Source organism: Pleurodeles waltl, chromosome 12 (genome assembly GCF_031143425.1).
Source record: "Pleurodeles waltl isolate 20211129_DDA chromosome 12, aPleWal1.hap1.20221129, whole genome shotgun sequence".
In the NCBI taxonomy this organism is placed as follows: Eukaryota; Metazoa; Chordata; class Amphibia; order Caudata; family Salamandridae; genus Pleurodeles; species Pleurodeles waltl.
Window position 1 is genome coordinate 43,457,295 of NC_090451.1, and position 19,680 is coordinate 43,476,974.

Here is a 19,680-nt window from a genome sequence, read left to right on the forward strand (position 1 = left end):
CAGTATGAATTTTGGCCTGGTCTAGGTACCTGTGATCAGTGTCTTAATTTTTATATGTTGATCATAAATACACAGTCGCAAAACCAGGGTAATTTTTTATAGCATATATGGACCTCATCTTTGCCTTTGATGAGGTAAATAGATCTAAACTATGGCAGATCTTGTTGGACAAAGGCCTGGACTCCGCCATCGTTGGCTTTTTGGCTGACCTGCACAGGGACATGAGGGCGGTGTGCGCTATAATACGGATGGGGCATGCACTAGTTGCTTTAACCTTCAGACCGGTGAGTGACAAGGTTGTATACTTGCCCCGTTTTTTATTCACATTGTATGTAAATGATCTGGGGGCCAGGCTACTTGATAAACCTGCAGATTGCCGTGTATCCACTCATGGTCGATTCCTGCACTTTTGCATGCGGATGATACTGTCCTATTATCCAGGACTGCACTGGGACTGCGGGCATTACTTGAGGGTTTCATGGATTATATGAATTACTTAGATCTTTCCCTGAATTTCAGGAAGTCCCAGATAATGGTGGTAGGCCCTAAAATGAATCAAGTTAGATCTTTTTACGTACAGAATAAGATGTTGGCTAGAAAACAAACATACCCCTACCTGGTCTTGTCTTTGAGGCTCAAATTACGTGGGGTCCACCAGTGAAATTAGAAAGGTCCGCTTTATTAAGAACTATTGGTGCCCTGTTTTCTTTCTCCACCAGGATAGATAGTAAGCCTTTGGGGGCTTGGGTGAAAATTTGCCAGGCAACATCTGTACCAGTGGCTACTTATGACAGTGATGTTTGGGGTTTTGCTAACGTTAAAGCTAAACAAGTGGCCAAAAATGTTTTCTGTGGACGTTTGCTAGCAGTTGCTTCCTCAACTCCTGCTTTTATGGTTCACAAGGAATTGGGGTTAATGTATATCTCAGATCTCATAGCGTTGCGTCCCCTGATCAGCTGGCTGACGACCTAGGTCCGTGTGGAAAATCGTTTGGGCAGGGAGATTCTTATGGATAGTCTAGCCTTAGATGATTGGAGATCAATACGTTGGTTGAAATACTTTAGGGACACTTGTCAAATTGGGCAGAATGGATCTGTTTGAGTCACTTACTTCTATCGTAAAGGCTGATATTGCTTGGGCCAGGGTGAACTTTATGCGGTGGAAAAAGCTAGAGAGGGAGGCTCTTGAGCTGAAGTAACCCACCGTTCATGATCATGCGTTACTTGTGACCAGTCCCGCTATTGAACCCTATCTGATCCACTGTATTAACCTCCATCACCGTTATCTTTTTTTTATTGTAACTTTATTTTTATTGACATTTTTGTACAAAAGTATAGGCATATCCAATTAAATGATATCGTAGGCTACCCATTGCAATTCCATTCCCTTATAGTTTCTCCCCATCTGGGGTAGGTTTTACATTGTTCAATGAGAATACGCAGCTCTAAGGGACGCTTGTCATCTTGCAAGTGGTAAGCGTAGCTATTAATTACAGTATGTGACACAAATAAAAAATAATAATCAACTTTAACATACAACAAATAATCCATCCCTGGATGTGTCTAGAGTAACTAATAGGAGTCAGTGGTTGCGGGCTCCCCTCTCTGAACCAACGGGGGCCCTATCCAGCCCCCCCACCCTGTCTAAGAATCTGGTTCCTAGATATGGAAGAGGTGCAAAGCTCTTAGTCGGGGACCACAAGCAGTGAGGGGAAGCCCCCTGGAGAGGAACCTAACCAGGGGGTCCCAAATACAATCAAAACTTCTGCGTGAGCTCTCCCCTTTGTCAACCAGACGCTCCATTGCGAGGCTCTTCCACAACCGAGTGAACCACAGGGCTATAGGGGGTGGGTCCACTTTTTTCCAAAAGGATGCTAGAGTTGTCTTCGCCACCCCCAGAGCTAACCACAGAATGGCACGGTCCCCGTATGATTGGTGCTGTAGTTCCTGAGCCTGAAGACCCAAGAGGACATGTTCCGGCGCGGTCGGAATGGGGTATCCCAACATCTCTTTCAGATGTGAGAGAATTTCGTACCAATAGGGGCGAATCACTGGGCAGTCCCATCATATATGTTTAAAGTCCCCCAGTATGCCACAGCCCCGCCAACATCTATCTGACACCTGTGTATATAGTTTCTTAAGCTTCTCAGGATATAGGTACCAGTTATAAAGCAGTTTGCAGTGGGCATCCCTAGCTGCCATTGAGCGGTTGCGCTTGGATATATCTTGATATAGATAGCGTCATTGGTCCTCCACCACTGTGATGCCCAGAACTTGCTCCCAGAAGGAGATGTGTCGAGGGGTCGGCGCTTTTTGTGCAGTAGCTAGTATAGAATATAGCGTAGAAATACTGCCCCTCGCCACTCCTCCTCTTTGCACAAATCTCTCCACCGGAAGAGGATCCCTTATGGCTGCCTCCCTCATATGCAGCTGTGAGACCCAATGCACTAACTGGGTGTAATGGTAATGTTCGGACTGGGGGAGCTGAAAATCTCTGCAGCAGTTATTGAACGTCCGGAGTTGGTCCCCATGGTATAAATCTGCAATGCGTAAGCAGCCCCCTTCTCGCCATCGATCAAAAGGTCCCGGAAACTCCCCTGGTGGGAATGCCTTGTTAAAGTGGATAGGGGTATGTGGCGAGGGGAAGGATGTAAGCTCATAGGTTCTAGTTACCTTGTCCCACACTTTTAGGGTAGTGGTGGTGGGTGTGCTAATGTATGCGTTTTGTGGTCGTGCCCCCTTGGGCTTCGATGGGATTTCCCGCAAGGTCTTGCCCATCACCGCCCTGTCCATATGCAGCCAAATCTTGTCTGACTCTCGGAGGGACCACTCAGCTGATACCCGCAGCTGTGCCGCTCTATAGTACAGCAGGAGGTCAGGAAGCGCCAATCCTCCCTCTTCCCTGCGGCGCACCAGAACTTTATTTGATACCCTAGCTCTTGTTCTCTGCCAAATGAATTTCGTGAACAGTGTCCGGGTCTCAGCGAAGAAATCTGGCGGAATCTCAATAGAGAGGCTTTAAAAGAGATAGAGAAATCTGGGGAGCACAGTCATCTTGATACTATTGATGCGCCCCAGCCAGGATAACCATAGCGGAGACCACCTCCTAAAGTCTTCTCGTAGTGACCTGATCAGAGGGGGATAGATCAGACAGCTGGGGAACAATTCGAATGCCTAAGTAAGTGATTTCATTTTTGGCCCAAACAAATGGGGTCAGGAAGGCCATCTGGGTCATTACCCCTGCGGGCATCGACAGGTTGAGAAGATACGATTTCCCCACATTTACCTTAAACCCTGCCACTTGTTCAAAGAGTGTCAATTCCTCCTGGACTGCTAAAAGAGATGTGCGGGGCTCAGTGCCGAACAACAAGATATCATCAGCGAATAGGAAGATTTTATGGTGGTCGGCGCTAAATTTAATGCCTGGGAACGCAGGGCAGTTCCTCACCCGTACTGCGCAAAAAGCAGCGGGGAAAGAGGGCATCCCTGCCTCGTGTTAGATCAAAAAATTCAGAGGTTACCCCATTTACCGAGATGCAGGATCTAGGGCATGCGAAATAGCTCATTACCATGGTTATAAATTGTTCCCCGAATCCAAACCGTCTCATGGTTGCCACCAAGAAAGACCACTCAACTCTATCAAATGCCTTCTCAGCGTCTAATGCCAATAAAAGTGCCGGAACCTTTTTCTTGTGAACCTTTTCCAATAAATGGATGACACGCCTCAAATTGTCATGTGTCTGGGGTCCCTTGATAAAGCCTGATTGGTCTGGATGTATCAGCTCTGGCATCACATCCTCCAACCTCTGCGCCAGGATTTTAGAGTATAATTTGGCATCAAGATTTAACAGGGCAATGGGCCGGAATGAGGCGCATAATTGAGGACCCTTTCCGGCCTTGGGTATGAGAGTGATCAGAGCCTCCCCCATGGATGGAGACACTGCTCCCTCTCCTCGTATATAATTGAACAGTGCAGCGTGTTGTCCCGCCAGTTCCGCACCGAAGGTTTTATAAAAATGGGCTGTTAAGCCGTCAGGGCCCGGGCCTTATACAGGGGAAGGGCGTCTATAGCCGCCTGTACTTCCTCCGCTGTAAATGGTGCTGCTAGCATTTCATTCGTCTCCTGAGAGACCTGTGGCAGGTGGGTATTTTGTAGGTAGGATTCTTGAGTGTGGGCGGGTGGGTGATCTGAGTGATAAAGACGCTCATAGAATTATCTAAATGCCATCGCCTTCCCCTCTACAGTGAGGTGTTCTCTGAGTTCGCCTGTGACCTGCTCCATGTAGACTCGGGCCTGTTGGGCTCGAAGCTGTCTTGCTAGGGGGTTGCCTATCTTACTGCCCTTGTCATAGTGGGATTTCTGTAGTCCCAGCAGTGTCAACTCTGCCCTGTTTGTATAGATAGCTTGTAGTTTACCTTTGAGGGACACCACCTTCCTTTGAGCTTGCCAGGTCGGGGACAATTTATGTTCTCGTTCAGCTATCTTAAGTTCACTTTCCAGAAGAAGTTGGTCTTTAGCCTTTAATCAGTGCATCGCAGATGCAAGTGAGATGCATTTGCCTCTTATGACCGCCTTAAAGGCATCCCAGAGGGTATGGGGGTTAGTATCTCCCACCCTATTATGTTGGAAGTATTCTCTGATCGATAGACGCAGATCGTTACAGGATGTTGTGTCACTGGCAAGCACATTGGGGAAGTCCAAGCGCTTGGAAGACGTCCGTGCTAGTGACCAATTCAAACTAACCACCACCGGGGCATGGTCCGATATAACAATTGGATTAATGGCTACAGTCTTAAGAATCTGTCTTAGCGGTTTGCTCAAAAATACGTAGTCAATCCTTGAATATGACTTCACTGATTTGGCAAAAGCACTTGTCTGTGATCTCTGTGGGTGTGTTGTGTCCAAGGCTGGGTCCCACACCAGGTTAATTTCTCCCATCAAGATAATTTCGCCCTCTGCATAGCCCTCTAGTTCTCTCAAGAAATGTAACAGAAATTGGGTTTGACCGCTGTTAGGAGTGTAAACAGTAGCTATTGTACACATTTTCCCATCTAGGCTGCCTTTCACCATCAGGTATCTTCCCTCTTTGTCGTAGAATCTGTTTCCCCGAAGTGGACTGATCTGCTAAACAGCAAAGTCACCCTGCAATGTTTTGTTGGTGCTGAAGCTAAAGCAATTTGAGTGTAGTGTTTGTGACGGAGACGATGTCTCGCCCCCTTTTCAAATGCGTTTCTTGTAGGGCCACTATGTCGTACCGATGATCCTCGAGATACTTTTTCAGTTGTGAATGCTTATTGGGGGAATTGAGTGCCTTCACATTACATAAAAGTAATTCCAGCATCATCTCCCTGAAACAACAACGCTCTCACCTACACCTCTGATAGTATCTCCAATACCCCGCACCATGATTCCCGCCCTCTTCCTCTCGTAATATTTAGCCTGCTTTGGAGTTTCCCCATGACTCTCTGCATATCGAAAGGGATGGTAGACAATGAACAAACCGAAAGAACATCTCAAAAGAGAAATACAAACATAGTCTTGATAAGATAAAACCACCAAATTCCCTACAAACTTCATTTCGTGGAAAGGGTCCAGATCCGGCTCCTCTCCCACCCCCAGGCCTCGTCAAATCAAAGTATAATGCAAAGACAGGACCCTCCGAACCTCCAGCGAACAACAGGAGCAGAGTATGTTTGAGTGGCAAATGTTGCTGAGACCTTTATCGTGTTTTCCCCTTCCACACCTTCTCCTCGAGGGGAGGCACACCCCCGTCCTTCCGTTTCCCCCGGAGCTCTCAACCAGGGTCGTCCTCCAGCTCATACCAGTGGGCTGATGAGGCTCTCCCTGATACCGGACATCCATGTGGCTTTATCTTCTGGGGGTCTTTCTACCTCTCCTCTGTTGTTCCCATTGGTCCGCTAGTGTGGGGGGGGATATCTTCTCCTCGCCCCTCTCCCACCGCCATGTCGGTATCACCCCTCTCTCCTCTAGACTCTAGGCCCAACGCGGCTGCCGCCTCGTCCACCATCGAGAAATGGCACGCTTTATTGTGGAGTTCGAACGCCACACCAAAGGGGAAGGTCCAGCGATATCTGTTGTCATCGGGCCAGGGTTGCTGGCGCTATATCTTGGTAGAGGGAGCATCTTGCACCCTGAAAGGAGATAGGATCTCCTTTGCACTCGTTCCACTTGTACCTCCGGTTGGTCCTCTCCCAGAAGGGTGGAAAACAGCCCGACCACAAAGGCCTCCAGATCAGTCCCCTCGGCTCCCTCCTCCAGACCTCTCACCCTTATGTTGTCTCGACGTGCTTGATTTTCCAAATCTTCACATTTCAGTGTGGCGAGATGTAATTGCGCTTTAATATTTGTAATCTCCGTCTCCACCGGGGCAACTTTCTGTTGTAAGTTCTGCATTTGTGTTTCCAAGTCTATAGTACGGGCCCCTACTGAGTCTACATCTGTTTGGAGAGTGCAGATAGCTTCCCATTGACGTCTGCTTGGAAGGCCTCCAGTGTCGCTCTGATATCTGTTGTGAGCTCTTCATGTTCGGTTTTAAAAGTGCGAAGGGAGGACAGGAGGTCCTCCTTTGTAAGTGCCATCTCTCCCTTCTGTATCTGGTCAGTGCTCTCCACTCTGGCCGGGGAAAAGTAGCTGGAGACTCTGTTGGCCTGGATTTTGCGTCGTGGCATATGAGTCTGTCAGGGACCAAGTCCCAGTGCTTATTTGAGGGCTCTCACTCTCCTCAGAACTGCTCTCCTTCACATCACGACCTTCCTCTAGATCTCCGCTCTTATTTCGCAACCCACTTCTCAAGGTGGGTTTATGGGTCTCTCCTTCTCCCCTGCATCGCTGTTGTGTCCGCCCACCTCAGTTGTCTCTCGCCCCCCCATTGTGGGCATAGCCCCCATTGGGAGCGACCTGCCGGCTGCCGCCTGTGCTCGCATCTTTGGGCTCTATTCTCTCTGGGCCCCCTGTGGATGGCTCTCTCCAGCTCCGCGCCCCCCAAAATGGCCTCCCTCTTCCTTCCTCAGTCCCCCATGCCCGTAGCCGCGCCATCGGAGCTCGGGGTATATTCCCCAAAGCTTTTACTTTCTCCCTCCGGGGGAAATCGTCCTGTTGCTACTCCGTTTTTTTCCGGCGGGCAAGGAGATGATTTGTGGGTGCCAGCCGCACTCTTCAGCGCACTTCAATTTGGGCCGCCACCCAATGTACCACTCAATAAGAGGAAGGAGGCTCTTCCCAGACCTCACCTCGCCACTGCTGTGTTTATAGGCGATCACCTCGGTGTGGCCATTCCCGGCTCATGCGCGGCTCTGGTGTTAGGGGTATCTCACTCCCCTTTTCCTCTGGCCCCGCAGCTCACATCTCCATAGCAGGACGCCGGCCTATCGCTGGCCCAACCCGGCTCCGGCACGGGCCACAAGGCCGCGCCCCGACGCGGGCCGGGCATTTGATCGAAGGGCTCCGCCCCAGGCAGAGCACCCCTCGCAGCCGGTGATCTCGCCGGGGTCTTTCCCTCTTGGCGCCCCGAGGCCAGTCCCCAGGTCGGGGGAAATACATTGGCGGCTCTTTACCGCCTCACTTCATCTGGCCTGGGGGGATTTAGACGGATCCGACGGAGCTCACGTCCGATCGGTCATGTTGATTGGCCCCGCCTCCCATCACCGTTCTCTTTTAACAAGGTTTAGGTTTAACCAGTTCCATCACTTGTTAATTTATCCAAAAATTGATAGCTGGAGCTAAATCCGGGACCTTGTGTGCGTGTGATAATTTCTTCTTGTATTGACTTTTGTTTTCTTTTGTAGTTTTTACCTAATTCCTCGTAATGAGTTTTTAATTCAATTGTTGAAGACTACCCATTTTGTACAAGTTAGACCGGCCCTCATGTTTTTGCAGCTTTTGCCAGATGTACATATTGTATATGCTGTTGCATGTTTTTTTATCTTCCTCGTTTAGATTGAAGAAACTGCGTGATGTGGGGGGAGGCTGATTATGATTATGTTAATTACACTCATAATGCACTTTAAGATGGTTCAGATTGTATTTCATTTTTTGTTTTATGTTGTTGTTGGTATCATGTTTTTGGAGATCAAGTGTGTATAGTGGCTTGTATTTATTTATGTGGGTATTGTTTTATCTTTTTTATGGTCTTAACAGACAGAATAAAGTATTTTACTACTACTACTAATTACTGAGCTAGCAGAAAAAGAAGAGTTACTAAACTCTCCAAACAAATATAAACTAGAGTCTTCTTTAATTAGGGTTTCAAAAGAGGAACATTTTGCTTGACGAATACACTTTTTGTCGTTGCAGTGTAAAAGTTAACAATGGAGTGTGGGGTAAGAGGGACACCAGATCCTTTCTGCTTGCCTAGGAGGAGCTTTGGTACTAGTTGTCGGTCCAGCATCTTTCAATGCTGTAAATAAATAAGGATGAAAATAGCAAAAAGAGGTTGCCAGTTGCACTGTTACAGGCATATTTACACAACTGTTTGAGAATTCCTCGGGAGCCTTTTGGTGGAGTCAGCGATACTCCAACATTAGGATGGAATAGGTTTGATTCGAGGTGTGTTCTTTGGTGACCAGTAGATAATATATCACATGCAACCAAGGAAAGGATGATGCATTCCATAGGGGTGGGAGATCGAAACTTTAAGCCAGATGGACCAAACACAAGGTCTGTTTTGAGGTCACTGTGATGGGTTATTCAACTAATAATTAGTATTAGGCCAAAGTAAGTCATTAGAGGGAAAACATTAACAAGGGGCCTGATTTTGAGACTAATCAAAATGTAAAATCATTGGTGGTAATGAGTTGGGGATAGTTAGTCCATAAAAAGCTAACACCTTCTGCAAGCTTTTCCAGAATGAGTGAAGAGCTTCAGGGACTCTGTAAATGATCAAGAGACTGATTAAACTAGAGAAGACCCTTTCACAGCTGTTAACCTCCTTTGAATACATTGTAGGTGCGATCAAATTGTTTGCGGTAATCTTGAAGTGCTCTTTATAAAGTAGTGCCATTCCAGCTCCTAATCTCTTTTCCTGTCCTTACGTGCCATCATAAAGTGGGTGGGAATGACATTAGTAATGTTTTACCAGTGGACAGATTCATCAAGATCTCAGCCAGCATGCACAAATCAGTCTTGCAGTTATCAAGTAACAAAACAAGCTCTTTGTGTTTGGTAGGGAATCTCATTTTAGGCAAGGTAGGACTCAGGCCTTGAACACAATATTTGGTGCGAGTTCCTACCTCGGGCACATTTATTACTTAATGCGGTGTCACCTTTTGATAAATAATTGATGCACTTAGATTATTCCATACCCTACAGTGAACCACCTCAGGAACAAAGTTTAGTGCCATCAGCTCTTGTAGCCTCATCGGGGTCTGGGCAAGGCATAATACATCTCCCAGGAATCTATATTGCTAGTCAATTCTAACTGACCACAATTAGAAATATTGTCCATGCAACTGAAGCGAGGCACGCTGTTTACGCTCTACTGTTCTTGTATGTCTTCCAGCCATTTGCACAGTGGTGTAATCTACAACCAAAAGATGCCGCCAAAGTCCCAGAGAGCGCTTGGAAGCTTCTCTTCTACACAACATCTTGGGCTTACTCTGTCCATCTCCTCTTCTTCAAAGACTACACCTTCTTCTGGGACCCTCCTTCTGCTTTTCATGGTATGAGAGCATTAGAAGATGCTTAGCGCTGACACCCATCACTCTCACCGGCATGCAAAGCTCTTTTAAACATATGCTTTTTGCTCAAATGATGTATTTGAAAGAATGACTTGCGACCACACCAATCACTAATAACACACTGTAAAATAAAATGTGTGACTGTTTTGTTGTGCAGTAACCTGCTCCTCGTGATACCTGCTTTTTGATTTCTGCTGAGTTGGTGGTTTAGACCTAAATTCCCCATAACTGAAGCGCTATTGTTGCTTCCACTGGAAGGAAGGCCTTGTTTCCCAACCTTTGTCCCATAAATAACCATATTTCAAAAGATACATAAAGACATGTTAAGCAGTTGTACAAAAGTCAAAACAGGCGGTTTGGAGCTGCAGTGTAAATAAACTTAAAGTCTATAAGAATCAAGTCTTATCACAAGCCCCCAGGTACATTTGTGGTGCATTTTGGTTTTTACCAAGGAGGTGTTCGATCTAAGAATACTGAAATGTTTTATAAAGGATCATACCTTTTTTTGTGTCAGTTTAGAATCGAAATCAGTCCAATAATTGGTTCTAACGATGAAGTAAAGTTAATTTGAAACCAGAATTGGCAAAGTCAATAGGTTTTGTCTGAAAGACCTATTGGCTTTGCTAATTCTTGTAGCCATGCAGTACAGCATTGCGGGAGCTGTCTAGCATGGCTAAGGAAAACAAAACAGAAAGAAATGACGCAATTACACATCCATGTGTCATTTTGTAGGCTCGCACATGTGCTCAATATGCATGACTGCGCCTAAACTAGGACACTTTTTTATTTACTGATTCAGGATGGATTGGTAATTAAAAAAAAAAAAAGTGGTCCAAGAGGGCTGTTTTAAAACCGTAGAACAGAAGCGCTTTGTAAGAAAAATAAATTGTGGATGAAGAAATTAGGGCGGGGTCGGTGCGGATGCAACAGGGTAGGTGATGGAGAAGCAACACAGCAGGCGGCGGCTAGCAACACAGCAGGCGGCTAGCAACACAGCAGGCGGCTAAGCAACACAGCAGGCGGCTAAGCAACACAGCAGGCGGCTAAGCAACACAGCAGGCGGCTAAGCAACACAGCAGGCGGCGGCTAAGCAACACAGCAGGCGGCGGCTAGCAACACAGCAGGCGGCTAGCAACACAGCAGGCGGCGGCTAGCAACACAGCAGGCGGCTAAGCAACACAGCAGGCGGCTAGCAACACAGCAGGCGGCTAAGCAACACAGCAGGCGGCTAAGCAACACAGCAGGCGGCTAAGCAACACAGCAGGCGGCTAGCAACACAGCAGGCGGCTAAGCAACACAGCAGGCGGCTAAGCAACACAGCAGGCGGCGGCTAGCAACACAGCAGGCAGCGGCAAAGCAACACAGCAGGCAGCGGCAAAGCAACACAGCAGGCAGCGGCAAAGCAACACAGCAGGCGGCGGCAAAGCAACACAGCAGGCGGCGGCAAAGCAACACAGCAGGCGGCGGCTAGCAACACAGCAGGCGGCGGCAAAGCAACACAGCAGGCAGCGGCAAAGCAACACAGCAGGCAGCGGCAAAGCAACACAGCAGGCAGCGGCAAAGCAACACAGCAGGCAGCGGCAAAGCAACACAGCAGGCAGCGGCAAAGCAACACAGCGGGTGGAGAGAGAAGCAACACGGTGTGTGGGGAGAAACAATAATAGGGAGAAAACCTGGGTGAAAGAGAGCAACAAAGAGTGAATGGAGCAGAAATAGATAGTCGAAAGAGAGCAACATTAGTGAGGGTGGAAAAACAGAAAGCACATGGGCAGACAGAGCACAGAGAGCAGAGTAAGAAAAGCACAAAAGTTAGACAGGGGAAAACACATTCACTTTCATGACGTACTTAAACAATAAGAAGAAAGCAGTTCCCTAAAAGTGAGCAGAAAAAGCATAGAACCCAGGCAACCAATACCTGAGTAAAGAGGTAATGCTCCGTTGGAGGGACAAATACAAGATTGACAATAAAGCCATCAAGTAAGAAGTGTGGGAAAGTAACCTCTTCTATCATGTCTACCCCCATTTTTGGCTTGTTTGTCAGTGTGTTTTGACTGTGTCACTGGGATCTTGCTAGTCAGGACCCCAGTGCTTATGGTTTGTGTCCTACTTGTCAGTATGTTTCACTGTTTTCATCAGCATGCTTGACTGTGTCACCGGGCTCCTGCAAACCAGGACCCCAGTGCTTCTGCTCTCTCTGGTTCCAAATTTGTCCTTACATACTGGTAATCCAGTATTTCACTCCAAATTGGCAAACTGCCCCCCCCCCCCCCATTATAAGTCCCTAGTATATGGTACCTAGGTACCCAGGATATTGGGGTTCCAGGGGATCCCTATGGGCAGCAGCATTACTTTTGCCACCAATAGGGAGCCCATGCAAGGGCTCCTACAGGACTGCCATTGCAGCCTGTGTGAAATAGTGCATGCACCCTTTCACAGCCATTTTAACTGCACCAGGTCACTTACCTATATGTCAGGCCTTCAGGCCTTCAGACCTTGAAGGCTGGGTGCAAAGTACCTGTGTGTGTGAGAGAACCCCTGCACTAGCAGAGGTGCCCATACGTCGTCCAGGCCCATTTTCCCGGACTTTGTGAGTGCAGGGCTCAATTTTAAGTGAGCACTGGATGTAGTTCAATACCTATGTCCAGCTTCACAATGGTAACTCTGAATATGACCATGTAAGGTGTCTAACAACTGGGAATTGTACCCCAACAATGATTCCAGTATTGGTTGCACAATCCCATGCACTCTGGGGGCTCCACTATGGACCCCCAGTACTGCCATACCAGCATTCTGAGGTTTCCAGGCAGCCCCAACTGCTGCCACCTCACAGACAGGTTTCTGCCCTCCTGGGGCTTCAGCAGCTGAGAAGTACAAACTTGTCTGTAAAACGTAGGAAAGGCTCTTGTGTCGTGAAGGCCTGTATCTCACTAACCCTTCTCGTAGATGCGAGAGTGTGTAATATAGCAACTTTACATGTGAGAAACTTTAGGTTAGCCTTATGAATGGATTTGAAAGGATGTTTCATTAATTGTGAGAGGACCACGTTGAGATGCCATTCCGGAGGAGGAGATTGCACCGGTGGGAAAGCTCTCAACATCCCCTTCATGAATTGCTTAATGAGTCTTGTTGAGCAGAAAGAAAGTCTATGCAGAGCATATGTACCATAAATTTGCAGCAAGGTGAACTTTGACAGATGCGTGACCAAGGCCCAACTTGGCCAGTGAGAGGAGATAAGGCCAAATCTGGTCAGTAGAGGCTACAAATGGGTGTAAATTAAATCAGGAACATAATCTTTTTTTCATTTTAACCTGTAGGTTTTGTTTGTGCCATCCACTATTACTTTGGGTATAATATCTCTGCATTCTTGAGTGATGTACAAGTCTTGCAATTCATAGAAATCAGGAGCCATGCATGTAAGTGTAGAGAGGCTGGCTACGGGTGAAATATTTGGCTCTGGTTCATTTTCAGTAGCGTTCGTGTTTTTGTAAGGCGTGTGGGGCTGGTCACTGACAGAGAATGCGTTCCATGAATCATTGCTGCCTAGGCCACTTGAGAGTGATAAAAATGAGGTGACAGTGTTCCACTTTCATCTTGTTGGGAACCTTGGAAATTAGTGGGATGGGGGAAAAGCGTATTCATGAATTCCAGACCATCGCATTGAAAGAGCATTTCCCCACGACCCTGGGAGGGGGTATCGACTGGCGTAGAGCTGGCTTTTGGTATTGCTGTCTGTCGCTAAGAGATTTAGGGTTGGTTTCCCCCACAGAGAGAATATTTTGTCCAGCTGTCATTGGTCCAGTTCCCACTTGTGGCAACTGTCCTTGGCCCTGCTGAGGGTGTCCGCTAGGGTGTTGTGTACTCTGGACAAAGTGTTCTGCCTTCAAGGATATCTTGTGGGCCATGAGCCAACACCAAAGCTCCTGAGCTTCATGAGAGAGTGTTAGAGATTTAGGTCCATCTTGCTTGTGGATACAATACACGCTGCTCATATTGTCCGTACCGACCAGCACCAAGGATTGTGCTGTTCTTTGGAGAAAAGCCTGCAGGGTGGGAAAGATGGCTTTCAGTTCCAGGTTGTTGATGTGCATAGTCTTTTGACGTGCCGACCACTTTTCTTGGATGTGTAGTTCCCGCTAGTGTCTTCCCCAGCCATCCAGTGAAGCATCCGTGGTGATGATAGAAATCGAGCACCAATGGCACAAACGTGAGGCCATGAGATAGATGAGGTCTGTAAGACCACCACGTTAGTGTGTCTTTCATCTTTGGGGTTCTGAATATCAAGTCCTCGAAGGACCCTTCTGATTGAATCCATTGGAGCTGCAGTTCTTCCTGCAATGGTCTCATCTTGAGGCGTGCCAACGGGACTAGGTTGATTGCTGAAGAGATTATTCCTAGGGAGCAACTTGAGCAGCCTCACTGAAACACTCTTTCCTCTTGATATTTTGGAAGCCAAATTTGCTAGCCTCAATTGTCTTTCCTGGGAGAGAAAGGCTTTGTTGTGAGTTGTATCTAGGTAGGCTCCTAGAAACGTCACCTTTTGACTGGGAGTAGTTGAGGATTTTCACTGATTCACAGTGACACCTAGTTTGAGAAATAGTGACAGGCAGGCTTTCGTAGCTCTGGCAGTTTGCCTTGGAGTTGAAGCTTTTAGCAGGTAGTCCTCTAGATAGGGAAATACCTGATGACCTTGTTTCCTGAAAGCAGCTCCTACCTGGGCCAAGCACTTGTCAAATATGCGAGGGGCTGACTTGAGGCCGAATGGAAGGACTCCGAATTGGTAATGGGTACCAACTATGGTGAAATGGAGATATCCGCGGTGTTTGGGATGAATGAGCCTATGGAAGTATGCATCCTCCAGGTCTAGAGATGTAATGCAGTTTCCGCTGTTCAGTAGGTGAAGGATGTCGGAAAGAGTAATCATCTAAAAAAGGATTGTTTGCAGAGAAATTTATTTAGCTTCTTGAGATCTAGGAAAGGTTTCCATTCCCCTGATTTCTTGTATATTAGGAAAAAACAGGATTAGAATCCTTTTCCTTTTGAGCAACGGAACCCTCTTTTTGTTCCCTTGGCAAGCATGATGAGGGCCTTCTTTCCTAATAAGTGAAGATAAGGGGGGTGCCCTCCCCTTGGCTGAGCGTTTGGTGGTCTTTCCGTAAACTCCAGGGTATGGCTATAGGTGCTAGGTCCAATATCCATCTGTCTAATGTGATGTTTTCCCAATGAGGGATGGGATTGGAGATATTTGCACTTATGGGGTGAGGAGAAGATGGTGTAGCTGGTACCTGGATGAGGTCACTGCTTGCGGCCTGAGTCCCGGCTCCGAGCTGGTGGCTTTCTGCAGGGGCCTTGCTTTGAGAAACCTGCTGTGGATTGTTGATGGTACGGTTGCTGTTGGTGTGCAGACCTGTATTGGAGCTGGTAGGACTGATACTACTGGTAAAGTTGGTAGCCACCCCTGTAGGCTGAGAAACTGCCGAAAGGGCAACTTCCTGTACTGGAAGGTACCAAGGGATTTGGCTGTGTCTATCATAATGGCAAGAACAGCATCATCAATGTGCTTTCCAAATAGTGTGTCCCCATCGTACGCCATGTCAAGGATCTTAGATTGGACTTCAGGTCTAAAAGAAGTCGCTTTGCGCCATCTCTGACGCCTTAAAACGGCTGCGCCTGTCAGTTGACAGAAGCCTGTGGAGGCGATGTCCATGGCGCAGTCAATGATCTCAGAGGAATTACGCTCAGTCTCCTGTAAGATCTTCTTGGTTTCAGGTCTTTTGTCTTCCGGGATGAGGTCAGTGATGAACCCTATGTTTGAAAACATCTGCCAATCATAGCGGCTCAGAATAGCCAGAGAGCTGGTCTCACTAACTGTTATGGCAGACATGGTGGAAAATCTCTTGCCAATGTTGTCTATATGGCGCCCTTCTTTGTTCGGCAGTGTAGATATAGGGGCAGATGGGTTCTTGGACCTATGTTGAGATGCGTGAGAAATGACAGAATTGGGTTTGGGCTGTCCTGTCAGGCATGAAGAGGAATCCTCTGGGCCCCTGTACTTTTTGTCAGTACGAGGCCCGACAGGCGCACCTGTGGCAGGGTTCTTCATTATTTTGATACCCTCTAGCCAGATGAAGTCGATGATGGGTATAGCCCAGACTGACTTTCTTATTTGCTCTTTGATATCACAAAAGACTGCTTAACAGATATAGGGAGGTGGAATCTCGTTGCCGCTTTTTACATTAAGTTATGAAAACCTCCAATCCTCTGGAGGCGAGTCGACAGGTTGTTGAGGAGGTGGAGATGGTGTGGGTATGATGTAGTCAACCCAGTCATTAAGTGGAGGTTTAGGCTCAGGAATCCCACCTTCCTCTCTGTCATCATCGGAAGATGATGTCATCCCTCAGTGGTGATGCTATATGAAAAGCAGGCGTCATTCTGTGAGTGGGGGTCAGAGGGATAGGTGCAGGAATAGGAGGAGACACCGGTTGTGGTGGTGCCACTATTTGTTCCTCAGGAGGTTGGGAAAAGGTTTCCTGTTGTCCGTGAGCATGGCCTGAAGATCCTGGCCCAAGGACCTAGGCACTTGTACATCATCCTGTCTAGGTGTTGGATCAGGGTAGTATCTAAAGTGTTCATAATACTTTTGAGGATGAGAAGGATAATAGCCCTGGTAATCCTGCCCTTCCTCATAAAAGTAATCCTGTTCGTCCTGGCATTTTATGTGTAGGTCTGAAGGACTGCAAGCTAGACCGTCGTCATCTGACTCGTCAAGGTCCAGTAAATGGCTTAGAGGTGACATTTTGCTGGGCGAAGTAACCTCAGGAAGTAATGAGGTCTTGGTTGATTTTGCAGTCTTGATCCTTATTGTCGGTGGTGTTGATGGTGTTGTCGTCAGAGGAATGTAAGAAACCTGTGATGTTGTGCCCCTCGTATACAGCATCGTCGTTGATAGGACCGCTGTTGACGGGAGCGTCGTCGACGGAATCATCGCTGAAGAGGTTGTCATAGACGGGATCATTGATGGGGCCGTCGTCAGGGGACGTCATCGACAGGAACATCAACACGGTCTTAGTTGACGCCTCAATCGTCGTCGACAGGATGGGAGCATCTGTGGAGGCTGTCGTCATCTTACCTGTCCACATTCTCAATGACGAGACAGTAGTAACAGTTGTCATCGACGATCTTGCTGTCAACGGTGATAGTGTTGCCAATGATCTTGCTGTCAACAGTGATGGAGCCGTCGATGGGTCTTGAAAGCAAATTTTCACCTTGTCGGCGACAGGTCTGAAGAGGAGGCCTGAGAGTAATCTCTATCCCTGTTAGAAGGCATAGATGGTGTAGATAAGGTTGTTTCTGAGGAGAATTGTTTATCCTTATCCTTTTTCCTAAACTCCTTAGCCTGATGCGAAGTCTTCAGGGGTGCTCTACTCTCCTCAGAAGCCACTCATGGGATCTGGCTCTCTTGTGAGACCTAGAAGAGGTGTCACTGTCTTCCTCAGAAGATGTTCTCTGAGTTTTGGCTTTTTGGAGCCATAAGAGAAGCCTCCCCTCCCTGTCCTTCAATGTTTTTGAGGAAAAAGTGTGACAAATCTTGCATTCCTTACCTTGTGCTGGAGATAGAGACAGTAAAAGCAATCCTTATGTGGGCCATCCACATGCACCCTTTTCTTCCCAATGGAAGAAGGCTGTTTTTGTCAGACATAGTAGAAGATAAACTCTCAATATCCTTTTTCTTGAAGAAAACTGAGCAGAGCTCATCGAGACTCCCTTCACACATGGCGTGTGGTGAAAATCTGAGGGACCCAGCCTCTTGGGAGTGTTCTAGAGGGTGCTAGCACTTGATTGGTCATAGTTCAAATAAAGTCCTCTTTAAAAAAAAAAAGGACATAGGCTATTAAACTGATGGCCTAAGGCCAGTATAGCCTATGATAGTTTTACATACTGCTTTACCAAGGTACCAAGGGACACCCACTTCGACGACAAGAAATTATTCAGGCTTACTGGATAAGATCTTGAACCACTTTAAAAAGTGTCTTAGAAAAGGTTTGTGCTTCAGAAATGTTCACTGAATAAAATAAGAAACAAGCATCTCTGCAGTGCACATAATATTGATTTGAAGCTGTTTTGTATTTGCGTTTTGGACTCTCATCGAACCATTTCCGCCAGGAACTTTCCAGCTCTTACAGAGTTTTTTCTCTGCAAGTAGAGTCTTGTTAAAGCACGAGGCAGGTGGGTGGATCCTAGGTGATGTTTTGAGTTTAGCAGGCAGGATTTTATCTAGGGAGTCACAGGTCCAAATTGTCCACCGTAGGCTGGTCTAAGTCAACCTTCTGTGCCAACTGTGGGCATTTATTCAAATAGGGAGGTGTTAAGAGAATGGTTGTCTAGTTTAGACAAATTTCTAATTATATCTTGGGGCCTAGCTACTCTCAAAGAGGGTAAAGAGTAGACAGTATGTGGAAAGTGATGTGTCTAAAGTAGGGGGACAGGAGGCTCCATAGTAAGGTCTGTAATGTTGGAGAATATGGGGTCAAGGAGATGACCATCCTTGTGAGTGGGAGCAAAATTGATGAGCCTAAGTTTTAGGGCATCTAGTTCGTGAATAAAAGTCTGGCGGAAGCTAAAAAATTTTAAATCTCCCAGTATGATAAAATTGAAGCTTTTAAGTACATGGGGAGCAATTAAGGCCCTCATTATGAACATGGCGGTCCAGACCGCCATGCTGGCGGTGGCGGAAATTACCGCCACTGGCATCGCGGTCTGGACCGCCATATTCCGAACACAGGGAGACCGCCACAGGCGGCCATCCGCCACTGCCAGGCAACCGCCGCCAGGGCAGCACTGCAAATAAAAATGCTCTCCGGATAAAGAACCTGTGTTCCCCCAGCCTTTCCTGGTGGTTCCCCCCACCAGGGAAAGGCTGGCGGAAGGGGTGCTCTGGGGCCCCCCTTGGGGCCCCTGCACTGCCCATGTACTTGCCATGGGCAGTGCAGGGGCCCCCATGTACAGTCCTGTTGCGCATGTCACTGCCCGATTTATGGGCAATGATATGCGTGACGGTTGCTTCTGCACCCGCCGCACTGCAGCATTGACGACGGCTCCATGTGGAGCCGTCAGCAATGTCCAGGCCCAGCATTTCACTGGGCCGGCTGCCAACCCAGTGGAATGTTCATTATTGGGCCGGCGGGGTCTTCAACGGACTGGCAGTCTGTGTTTAGACCGCCAGCATGAATGCGGCAGGGAATCCTACTGTGTTCATAATGACCCCCTAAATCTGGGATTGTTAAGGGTTTTCTCCATAAGGTATTCTCTGCAGTAGATCCCTAGTAAGTAGACAATCCTGCATGATTGTTGTGGGTCCCTAGCGGTGGTGGACAGACCAAAAGGCCATGAGTGCCTACATGCCTCTTCCTCGTCATCTTGTTTTTCCCATTGTTTGTAGGCTGGGTGAGCGGCATGGAGGTGCCCTGGGACATCGCTCTTGCCTACCTCCTGCAGGGCAGCTTCTACGCGCATTCCACTTACGCCACGCTGTACATGGATGCCTGGCGGAAGGATTCCGTGGTGATGCTGATCCACCACATTGTGACGCTGGTCCTCATCTCTTTCTCGTATGCCTTTCGGTGAGTATCACTCTGGTCACGAATTACACTGCTTCATTTTCCAGTACCTTTTTAATGGTTCGTTTACAGGTAATTCAAGGAAAATACAGTGGCTGTGTTGTATTCATGATTTGTTTGTGTAGATTCATGAAGCAGATCTCAGGTTACAATAACGGGGAAGTGGACTCAGACATTTAGAGTCGGGCTCAAGCATTCAGGCTGTTCGCCTGTCTATAAAATGAGTACCACTGATTTGGTATAGCTGTTCTGCTATATAAAGAGTCAATAATATTTTTATTAGGTGGGAGGATAAGCTTCAAGGGTGTGGTGCTTTTGATCTGTTTCACATGCTACTTTTTTGTATTTGTTGTAATACCCCATGCTTGAAT

At 47.4% G+C, this 19,680-nt stretch overlaps 1 protein-coding gene across 1 annotated transcript in view; it reads left to right on the plus strand.

Moving 5' to 3' along the window:
* The window catches only part of CERS1 (ceramide synthase 1), a 95,507-nt gene that overhangs the window by 40,804 nt on the left and 35,023 nt on the right, over positions 1–19,680 (plus strand). Inside the window, exons 2-3 of the mRNA XM_069217219.1 lie at positions 9,518–9,677; positions 19,132–19,312. Coding sequence (XP_069073320.1) covers positions 9,518–9,677; positions 19,132–19,312 — 341 coding nt within the window. The remainder of the gene's footprint in view (positions 1–9,517; positions 9,678–19,131; positions 19,313–19,680) is intronic.